This window comes from Dendrobium catenatum, unplaced genomic scaffold, assembly GCF_001605985.2.
Source record: "Dendrobium catenatum unplaced genomic scaffold, ASM160598v2 fragScaff_scaffold_1553, whole genome shotgun sequence".
Taxonomy (NCBI): Eukaryota; Viridiplantae; Streptophyta; class Magnoliopsida; order Asparagales; family Orchidaceae; genus Dendrobium; species Dendrobium catenatum.
In genome coordinates, this window is record NW_021320015.1 from 586,891 (window position 1) to 597,654 (window position 10,764).

The 10,764-nt window shown below is 40.7% G+C and overlaps 3 protein-coding genes across 3 annotated transcripts; all 3 read right to left on the reverse strand.

Annotated features, from left to right (window-relative positions):
• Window positions 1–5,648: 5,648 nt before the first annotated feature.
• On the reverse strand, window positions 5,649–6,607 carry LOC110100996. Its single transcript, XM_020828732.1, has 2 exons — window positions 6,217–6,607; window positions 5,649–6,145 (listed from the first exon to the last, which is right to left on the reverse strand). Exons 1-2 carry the CDS (start codon window positions 6,605–6,607, stop codon window positions 5,649–5,651), a joined length of 888 nt encoding a protein of 295 aa, XP_020684391.1.
• A 1,205-nt stretch (window positions 6,608–7,812) lies between these two features.
• Window positions 7,813–9,333, reverse strand: LOC110101006. The gene has a single exon (XM_020828745.2). The coding sequence runs from the start codon at window positions 9,331–9,333 to the stop codon at window positions 7,813–7,815; it is 1,521 nt and encodes a 506-aa protein (XP_020684404.2).
• On the reverse strand, window positions 9,330–10,649 carry LOC110101008. Its single transcript, XM_020828761.1, has one exon. It carries the CDS (start codon window positions 10,647–10,649, stop codon window positions 9,330–9,332), a length of 1,320 nt encoding a protein of 439 aa, XP_020684420.1.
• Window positions 10,650–10,764: the final 115 nt, after the last annotated feature.

Consider the following 10,764-nt stretch of genomic DNA (forward strand, 5'->3'; position numbering starts at 1 on the left):
ATTAATTTAATATATTTGTAATAAATATTAACTTAAATTTTAATATTCCCAAAAGAATCACCAAAACTATGAGGGCTTTGAAAGGAACTTTTATTACATCCTCTGACCGAACGTAGAATCCTCTGACCGGACATAGCTCTACGTTCGGTCAGAGGATTGTTACTCGGTTTTTGCTCGGTATTTGGTCGGTATTGCTAGGTATTGTTTGGTCATAACGAGGAATACCGCTCTGTGAAGACCAATACCGAGTAATCCCAAAAAATACCGAGTTTTTCTAGAAACAATATTGCTCGGTATTTTGTCTTCACATAATGGTATTTCTCGTTATTGTTGGTATTTCTCGGCATTTCTCGTTTTATGCCTGCGATCTTAATGCCGGCCGAACGTACCTCTACGTACGTTCACCGGACCAAATAAAAGTTCAATGCGTTGTCACAAAGTATAGGAAAAAACCTAAATTAGAATTAATGGATAGAAAACTATAAATATACATAAAAAAGATTTTCTTTAAATAAAATGAGCTAAACAAAGTTTATTTACATATAAGAGATGGGGATTTTTCGTGGACATAAACTCCCATAATTAATTGTTTCCCAAATATAATATTTGAGAATAATCTCAATTAAAGATATTATATTTTTATTCATTTTATTATAAAAAGGAGATTGAGATTGTTCAACACAATATTCTGAGATTAATATCCTCCATTAAAAGGAATGTATACCAATGAATTATAAAGTGACTGTGTTAAACATAGATCATGATATATTGGGGACTAATTAGTTGTTTTTTTTTTTTTTTCAACATTTAGATCATTTAAAGCAAACTCACGCACACAACGCATACACGAAGACTCGAACCCAAGACTTCTTAGTTGGAAGCCTAAGCTCTCAATCAACAAACCAAGGTGAGCTGTGTGGGTGACTAATAATTAAGACTCACAAGAAATATGAATAAAGTGACATGTGACATTATCTAGACATCTTAAAGAGACCATTTTGAGAGAGTTCTACTGCGCAAAAAGATACCTTTTTTTTTTTTTTTTTTTGGAAAATGAGGGCAAAAAGCCCGTATTTACTATGTAAAAAGGATTACAAGTAAGGTATAATAAAAAGGTAAAACCTCAAACAAAAGAGAGGTCTTACCAAAAACCTATACCCCCCATACAGAAACGTGAAAAACAAAAAACAGCAAGAAAGAAAACAGCCGGCCAAACTGATGCTAATAAACCAAAATTGGACTCAGACTGCTAATTTATTAAACCGTCCAAAAACCAATCAAGCGACATGAAGAGTACTCTCCTGGTTGCCAAAAAGGCCGTCCAAGGAGAGGATTAGCAGCTACATCATCGTCCATTCTTTTGCGCCTCCAAAAACTTCAATCCAGCAAAGCTCCATTAGTCCATCCGAGTAAATAGCTGGGTTTCCGACAAAATTCCCAGAACATCTTGCAGGCATCCATACAAGCCACAATCCAAAATAACGTTCCAGGCAATGAGGATACGAAGAAGAATACCAAAATGACATTTCCCGATAGGATCAGGATAAGCCATCAAGCCAAAATGTCGCAAAAGCATATTCATTCACAGAAAGTTGCAGCAACACAAATATCTCCCGTCTCCAGCAAGGCATAGAAATGATGCAAATTATGGCTTCCAAGGGAATTTCAGATTCTCATTGTGCTTCCAGGTAGAGGATTTAGCCTCAACCGCATATTTAATAATATTGCAAAGAGTATTGACGTCTCTAAACTTGAAGTTAAACCTTCGTTCGTTTCTCTCCCTCCATAAATAGTAAGCAGCACATGAGGAAGTAAGTAAAAGTAACTCCTTTTGATGTTTAATCGTAATAGCCTTATCCCCCAAATATTGAAGAACTTGAGACAACCTAGGACGTAAAAGGAACTCTCCCAGCTCAGGAATTAAGTTACAAATGACAGAATATGCATAGTCACACTCAAAAAGAATGTGAGAATTGGTTTCATTGTGTGAAAAGCACAGCACAGTTGGGGGGAACCAATATAGATCTCCTTCTTAGTGCATCCGCAGTTTTCAGCCCCCCGTTTAGAGCAGTCCAAGAAAAAATGGAATATTTAATGGCTGAGTGTTTATGCCAAACAGATTGATATCAGTCAACAATTGCATCATTTTTGTAAAAATGCAAAAGGAAAGACGAAAAAAATAGGATTTTTCCTATCCTTCCAGTTAATAAAGTTCTTTGCATCAGGATTAATCCCCAAAGGCTCCAAGACATTTTTCAAGCCCTCAATATTAGAATACGGAAGATGCCAGCCATCCACATCCAGAAAATCTGTAACCTTGGCATAGTGACTGAAAATAACTTGCAGATTCAAATTCGGAAAAGCTTGAACCAAGGCATTACCGTGAAACCAAGGGTCCCATAATAAAGAAATTACACATTGAGGCATAAAATCAAAACAAATATCAGGTTTAATAATCAAGGCCACCTTGCCAATTTCGTTCCATAGAGGAGAAGGCCTGCTGAGCGCAGGAGTCCAGGGTGTGGCATATTTAGCATTCAAATAGTTGAAAAGAATGGATTTTGAATTGTAAAACCTGAAAAGCAGTGAGCTCATGGTGGCGAATTGAAGACCAATTAAATCAGGGATACCCAGCCCACCATTTAATTTAGGTTTACAAGTTCTCTTCCATGTGATAAGATGAAGCTTTTTGGCCTCAGGGTCCCCAAAGAACAAGAATTTGGCACATATTCTGCTAAGTGTTTTGATACAAGATTTGGGAATGATGGACCCTCTTATCCAATAGGCAATTGTATTGCAAACCGTATATTTAAGGAATTGTAGCCTTCCCCCCATGGATAATAATCTGGCTTTCCACCCAGCCAGGTGATTTGCAATTGAATGCATAAGGGGAAGAAAGTCATATTTAGAGCATTTCTTAACCGAGATAGGCAATCCAAGATAAGTCATCTTGACACAATAAGAGGGCATATGAAGAGCCTCACAAAAATCCATGGGATTAGAAATATAGCTAGAAATTATAATCTGACTCTTCTCATGGTTCACCAAAAGACCTGAAACTTTAGCAAAGATGTCAAGAATCTTTCTAAGAGCAGCACGGTTGTTAAGAGAAGCTTCCCCAAAGATTAGGAGATCGTCCGCATAAAGTAAGTGTGAAATGTTCACGCCATGTTTATGAAACCCAATGAAATTATCCTGATTGGAGTCATTATCAATCAAACAGGAAAAGACATCCATTGCAATGCAGAAGAGATAAGGGCTAAGGGGGCAGCCTTGCCTAATGCCATAGGATGAGTTAAAGTAGCCTTCCAATGCCCCGTCTATGCATATAGAAAAATGTACATCCAAAATGCAAGCCTTGACCCAATGAATAAAAGATGAAGGGAAGCCTTTTTGTTTCATTTTGGATAAAATAAAAGCCCTAGATACTGAATCAAAAGCCTTACGAATATCCAGCTTGGCACACATTAATTTGTTTTTGGCAGACTTTTTGAAATCAGAGAGGATTTCAGAAGCTAGAAGGATATTATCAGTAGCAATGCGTTTCTTGATAAAGCCAGCTTGATTGTTCCCAATGATAAAAGGCATGATTTCCTTCATTCTAGAAGCCAAAATTTTGGAAATAATCTTGTAGAAAACATTGCAGAGAGCAATGGGCCTATAGTCAGAAATGTTGGAAGCATGAGTGGATTTGGGAATCAAAGCGATGGCAGTAGCTTTGGCCATCTTTGGGAGGTACCCCTTTGAGAAAAAAGACTTCACTGCTTTGCACACCAAAGGGCCCGTAATAAGCCAAGTGGATTTATAAAACTCAAAGTTAAATCCATCCGGACCAGGAGAAGACTTGGAGCTCCCAAGAAAAATAGCTTCCTTAATCTCAACATCAGAAACATTAACCGTCAGCAAATGAGATAAATGTGATGGAATAACATTACCTTTGGGGATAGAGAAAGATTCCAATGTGTTTACTGGAGGGGTAGCATTGAACAATTTCTCAAAGTGTTGAGTAATAGAATTTATCAGATCTTGCCTAATGGTAGGGTCTTCACTAGCAACCAGAGTTGAGGAGCTATGGTTTCTTCTCTTCTTAAGCCTAGCATAAAGGAACTTTAAATCATCTTCTCCTTTAGAAAGCCATTTAAGTTTTGCTCTTTGAAGCAACCAATTTGTCCAAGACGCAGAGCAATCCGAAAGTTGAGAGTTGATAGATTTCAGTTTATAGTTGAGAGCAAGATTTTGAGGATCAATATTTAACATATCATAGCACTGAGATTGCTGCTCTTTAAGAAAAACAAGTTGATTGGAGAGAAAGCTAGAATTTGCCCAATCTTTATCCTTAATGCTCACTTTAAGCATTTTCAACTTTCTATACAGATCAAAGATGGGATTCCCATGTGTCGGTTGAGAAAAAATATTTAGGAGGTCGGCCCAAAAACCATTTTGTTTAGTCCAGTAATTTTTGAAAATGAATCTGTGCTTCAACATAACTTGCTGGTCTGAAAAAAGGACAATCGGGGAATGATCCAAGCATGAGGGAGAAAGGACCTCATAGTAAGTGGAAGGAAAAGCTTCAAGCCACTTATCATTTATCATCATTCTATCCAGCTTCAAGTGAATGGGGTCATTAGCCCTTTGATTAAACCATGTAAATTTAAGGCCCTTGGAGGCCAAATCCAGCAGCCCCAAGTCAAACTTAAGAGTATTAAAATCCCAAAGGAGGGTGGCCATGTCACGACCCGACCCGACGGGGACGGATCCCGCCCGAGCCGGATCCCGATCAGCTTAACAAACTAACCAGGATCTGGCTTTGGAATTTGTTTACTGAACTGAATCTTCCAAATATTATACAAAATAGACCAGAGCTACTAAAAATGTCAAATGCAGCGGAACAAATCGTCTATATGTTTCTTTCTTTTCCTCAAAACAATCATCTACAAATACAGTACATGGCTGACAGAAACCGATCGTCCCGGACGATCCAACTTCGTCCCGGACGAACCTGGAGCAGAACTGATATTACAGGCCAGGAGGAGTGCCACCGGATTTCTCGTCAGCATATAAGCAACAATTAAAATAGCCAAGAATGAGCCAAGGGGAACAGACGAGGTTCCCTATTTCTCTAAGTTTATCCCAAAGAAGTAAGCGGTCACCCGAAGAATTGGAAGCATGGACAACAGTGAGAACACAAAGATGGTCTTGCCCCCTGAAAATATCTCCAGAAATCAACTGAGTAGTGGAATGGGAAGGTCTGAAACTGAGGAGGAGCGGATTCCATTTAATCCAAATCCTACCCGAGGAAGATAGGTTAAAATTATGGCAGCTTTCCTCATTCTCAAAAACACAGTGGTTAAGACGAAACCAAGGGTCGGAGAAAGAGCTAGCACGAATTCTATTTTCCAGGACACAAAGTAACTCAAGTTTGCAGTCACGGACTAAGTCTTTGCATGCCCTAACCTTATCCGGGCTGTTGAAACCTCTCACATTCCAAGCCGCTAGACGAGGTGGGGTCATTGGGATTTTGAGGATTGACTAGGAGTTTTTTTAGTTTGCTTACTCCTAGAAGCCTTTGTTTGTGCAACAGTGCTATTTCGATTCTTTTCCGAATGCAGAGTAGTGGAAGGAGGAGGCTCAGACTCACTACTACTTTCTTAAAGAATATCAAATTTGTTAGGTGAAATCACTTTGTCTTGTTGCTGGATGATAGTAGAAGAAGACGGGATAGACTCCTCAGTTGGTGAATTTAGATTTGGGATAGTAATGAAAGTCGTCTCAGCAGTGTTGTTCAGTTGTTGGGTGGCTACCACAGTTGGAGTTGGAAAGTTGAGCTGCGGTTTTGATGGAGTTGGCTGAGTGGAAGACGCTGGGAGGTCAGAGATCTTCAGAGATGCAGCAGCAGTGGAGGAGGAGGGCATAGACATGGGATCAGATGCCTCAGATGATTGAACATTTTGTTGAGCAGCTAGTGGTTGCTTGGGTTTGAAATTGGGATTTCTGCCGATCGCCCGCGGGGGCTTCCGACTTTGAAAATCAGTATTTAAAGGTTCCGGCTTTGAAGAACAAAAATCCGGGGTATGCACAATAGATCCACAGTGTTCGCATTGTGCTGGTTTCCATTCATATTGGAAACGAAGAGAGAATGGCTCACCTAAAATGGTGATGGGGATAGACTCAGGATAAGTACATTCCTTTGATACCTGGACACAAACTCTGGCATACGTGAGCCTAGTTTTTCGGCTGTAAGATTGTCAACCGCAATCGGAGTACCGATCTTACTGGCAATCCGCGAAATTCCTTCCGGAGTCCAGCATGGAAGAGGTAAATCAAGGATTTTAAACCATATAGGGATAGATGTGAACTCTTCTCTCACAGGTTTGAAATTAGGAACCCATTTTTGAAGCACAAAAGGTTTGCCAAGGAAAAACCACACACCTCCGGATAAAGCCATATCATAGTCTTCATGCGCCGTGAATTTCAACATAAAGAACCCATCACTTAAAGAAAGCAGTTTCATCATACCTTTGAGCTTCCAAACCTTGCGGATAGCCGAAAGCAGGGATTCGTATACGGACGTCGCCCGAGAGAATAGCCAATCAACGCCAGTCCCCATTCATCCGAGGCTGCTTTGACATGGATTTCATTAAACTCCAAGGGATCATCAGGCAAGACCGAAGATGAAAGCTTAAAAGCATTCCCTGGGCAAGGTGAAGCCACAATATTGTTGTAGCTAAGGGGGGCGACAGCAGAGGGAGCGACACTCTTAGAGGATAGCGGAGGAGACTCCACGGAGGAAGAGAGGTTGGACATGGGGAGGGAAACTCCCCCGGCCAAGCCGAAGAGGAAGAAACAAGCACGGGAGGACGAAGATCGGCTAGGGAGAAAAAACCCTAGCAGAAAAAAAAAAAAAAAAGAGAGACCTTTTTTAAGAAAGCCTATAAAAATCATGTAATTTACAACAAATGGCTTCAACTCTCAGACTGTTCCCTAAAATCCTATTTAAAGATAAAAAATAAATAAACACAACTGAATTTTATCTCTCTCCCTCTCTCGTGTATCCTTTCCTCATCTCTCCTCAATAAGTGAGACGCAAACTTCTTAGTACCAAAATGGAACGACAATATCCCAATACTTTAAACACTCAAACCAAAATATAGATGCATATCAAAAAGGAGAATTTTGCCCAGAAGAAGTCGTTCCTGATGTTTAGCTATAGAACCGACTAATTCTATGTTAAGAAAAGTCTTGTGGGAAAAAGCAATGATATTTCAATTAATATTCTACGGAAGGCTTGATGTCGTTGTTGTAAACACTATACTAAAGATATCGTGCACATCCTCGCAAGGTGGCTTTGGTAAAGAGGAAGATGAGTAGACTGGAGAAGCATGTTTTTAGCAGCTTGAGTGGCTAACAAGTCCATAGCTAAATTGCCTTCTCTCAATGCTCTAATTGGATTAAATTTAATGGAGAAATCCATCTGAAAGAACAGCTTTCTCATATCAAAAGAAGTCTTAGCCTTCTTCAAGTAAAATAGCCAAATGGAAGAGAGACCGTCAGAAATTAACAGCAAACGAACAATTAGATGCACTTTCACAAGTAGAACACAATCACCATTTCCCAATAATCATCATATTGAGTGAACCTAACTCCAAAAAGAAAGAAGCTATGGCACTGACGTCTGTTGTTTCTTTCGTTGGCTCTGGTAAAGTTTACGTTCATTTCTCTTATTGATTCCAAGTCTGAACATTGAGCTTGCAGCTTGCTGGGAGTTAGTGGGAAATACAGAGCACCTTTGCTCACATTCAGTGGCCTTTCTTTTCAAGTATTTGGAGGTAAGTGCCTGAACTGTTTGTTAGTATCAAATATAGACATGAAGAATGGTTCATATAAGGAGCGATCAAAAAGACCCGTAATAAGCCAAGTGGATTTATAAAACTCAAAGTTAAATCCATCCAGGCCAGGAGAAGAGTTGGAGCTCCCAAGAAAAATAGCCTCCTTAATCTCATCATCAGAAACATTAACCGTCAGCAAATGAGATAAATGAGATGGAATAACATTACCTTTGGGAATAAATAAAGATTCCAAAGTATTTGCTGGAGGGGGAGCATTGAACAATTTCTCAAAGTGTTGAGTAATAGAATTTATCAGATCTTGCCTAATGGTAGGGTCTTCACTAGCAACCGGAGTTGCGGAGCTATGATTCCTTCTCTTCTTGAGCCTAGCATAAAGGAACTTTAAATCATCCTCTCCTTTAGTAAGCCATTTAAGTTTTGCTCTTTGAAGAAGCCAATTTGTCCAAGACTCAGAACAAACCGAAAGTTGAGATTTGATTGATTTCAGTTGATAGTTGAGATCAAGATTTTGAGGATCAATATTTAACATACCAAGGCACTGAGATTGCTGCTCTTTAAGAATAACAAGTTGATTGGAGAGAAAGCTAGAATTTGCCCAGTCTTTATCCTTAATGCTCACTTTAAGCATTTTCAATTTTCTATACAGATCAAAGATGGGGTTCCCGTGTGTCGGTAGAGAAAAAATATTTAGGAGGTCGACCCAAAAGCCATTTTGTTTAGTCCAGTAGTTTTTGAAAACGAATCTGTGTTTCAACATAGCTTGCTGATCTGAAAAAAGGATAATCGGGGAATGATCCGAGCAAGCGGGAGAAAGGGCCTCATAGTAAGTGGAAGGGAAAGCTTCAAGCCACTTATCATTTATCATCATTCTATCCAGCTTCAAGTGAATGGGGTCATTAGCCCTTTCATTAAACCAAGTAAATTTAAGGCCCTTGGAGGATAAATCCAACAACCCCAAGTCAAACTTAAGAGCATTAAAATCCCAGAGTTGGGTGGCCAGGAGAGGAGTGCCACCAGATTTCTCGTCAGCATATAAGCAACAATTAAAATCACCAAGAATGAGCCAAGGGGAGCAGATAAGATTCCCAATTTCTCTAAGTTTTTCCCAAAGAAGTAAGCGATCACCCAAAGAATTGGAAGCATAGACAACAGTGAGGACACAAAGATGTTCTTGCCCCCTGTAAAGATCACCAGAAATCAGCTGAGTAGTGTAATGGGAAGGTCTGAAACTGAGGAGGAGCGGATTCCATTTAATCCAAATCCTACCCGAGGAAGATAGGTTAAAATTATGGCAGCTTTCCTCATTCTCAAAAACACAGTGGTTAAGACGAAACCAGGGGTCGGAAAAAGAGCTTGCATGAATTCTATTTTCCAGGACACAAAGTAACTCAAGTTTGCGGTCACGAACTAAGTCTTTGCACGCCCTGACCTTTTCCGGGCTGTTGAAACCTCTCACATTCCAAGCCGCTAGACGAGGTGGGATCATTGGGATTTTGAGGATTTGCTAGGAGTTTTTTTAGTTTGCTTACTCCTAGAAGCCTTTGATTGTGCAACAGTGCTATTTCGGTTCTTTTCCGTATGCAGAGTAGTGGAAGGAGGAGGCTCAGACTCACTACTACTTTCTTGAAGAATAGCAAACTTGTTAGGTGAAATCACTTTGTCTTGTTGCTGGATGGTAGTAGAAGAAGACGGGATAGACTCCTCAGTTGGTGAATTTAGATTTGGGATAGCAATGAAAGCTGTCCCAGCAGAATTGTTCAGTTGTTGGGTAACTACCACAGTCGGGGTTGGGATGTTGGGCTGCGTTTTAGTGGAAGTTGGCTGAGTGGAAGGCCCTGGGAGGTCAGAGATCTTCAGAGATGCATCAGCAATGAAGGTGGAGGACTTAAACATGGGGTCAGATGCCTCCATTGATTGAACAATTTGTTGAGCAGCTAGAGATTGCTTGGGCTCGAAATTGGAGTTTCTACCGGTCGCCCGCGGAGGCTTCCGGCTAGTGCTTCTACCTCGTGGCGGTTGAACATCAGTTTTTGAAGGTTGCGGTTTTGATGGACAAAAATCCGGGGTATGCACAATAGATCCACAGTGCTCGCATTGTTCTGGTTTCCATTCGTATTGGATACGAAGAGAGAATGGCTCACCTAAAATGGTTATGGGGATGAACTCAGGATAAGAACATTCCTTTGATACCTGGACACAAACTCTGGCGTACGTGAGCCTAGTTTTTTCGGCTGTAAGATCGTCAACCGCAATCGGAGTTCCGATCTTACTGGCAATCCGCGAAATTCCTTCCGGAGTCCAGCAAGGAAGAGGTAAATCAAGGATTTTAAACCATATAGGGATAGATGTGAACTCCTCTCTCACAGGTTTGAAATTAGGAACCCATTTTTGGAGCACAAACGGCTTACCAAGGAAAAACCACACCCCTCCAGATAAGGCCATATCATAGTCTTTATGCGTCGTGAATTTCAACATAAAGAACCCATCGCTTAAAGAAAGCAGTTTCATCATACCTTTGAGCTTCCAAACCTTGCGGATAGCCAAAAGTAGGGATTCGTAATACGGACGTCGTCCGAGCGAATAGCCTATCAACGCCAGTCCCCATTCATCCGAAGCTGCTTTGACATGGATTTCATTAAACTCCAAGGGATCATCAGGCAAGACCGAAGATGAAAGCTTAAAAGCATTCCCTGGGCGAGGAGAAGCCACAATATTGCTGTAGCTAAGAGGGGCGACAGCAGAGGGAACAACACTCTTAGAGGATAGTGGAGGGAACTCCACGGAGGAAGAGAGGTTGGCCATGGGGAGGGAAGCTCCCCCGGCCAAGCCGAAGAGGGGAGAACAAGCACGGGAGGACGAAGATCGGCTAGGGAGAAAAAAACCCTAGCAGCCGGGAAAAAAATTGAACTGTGAAATT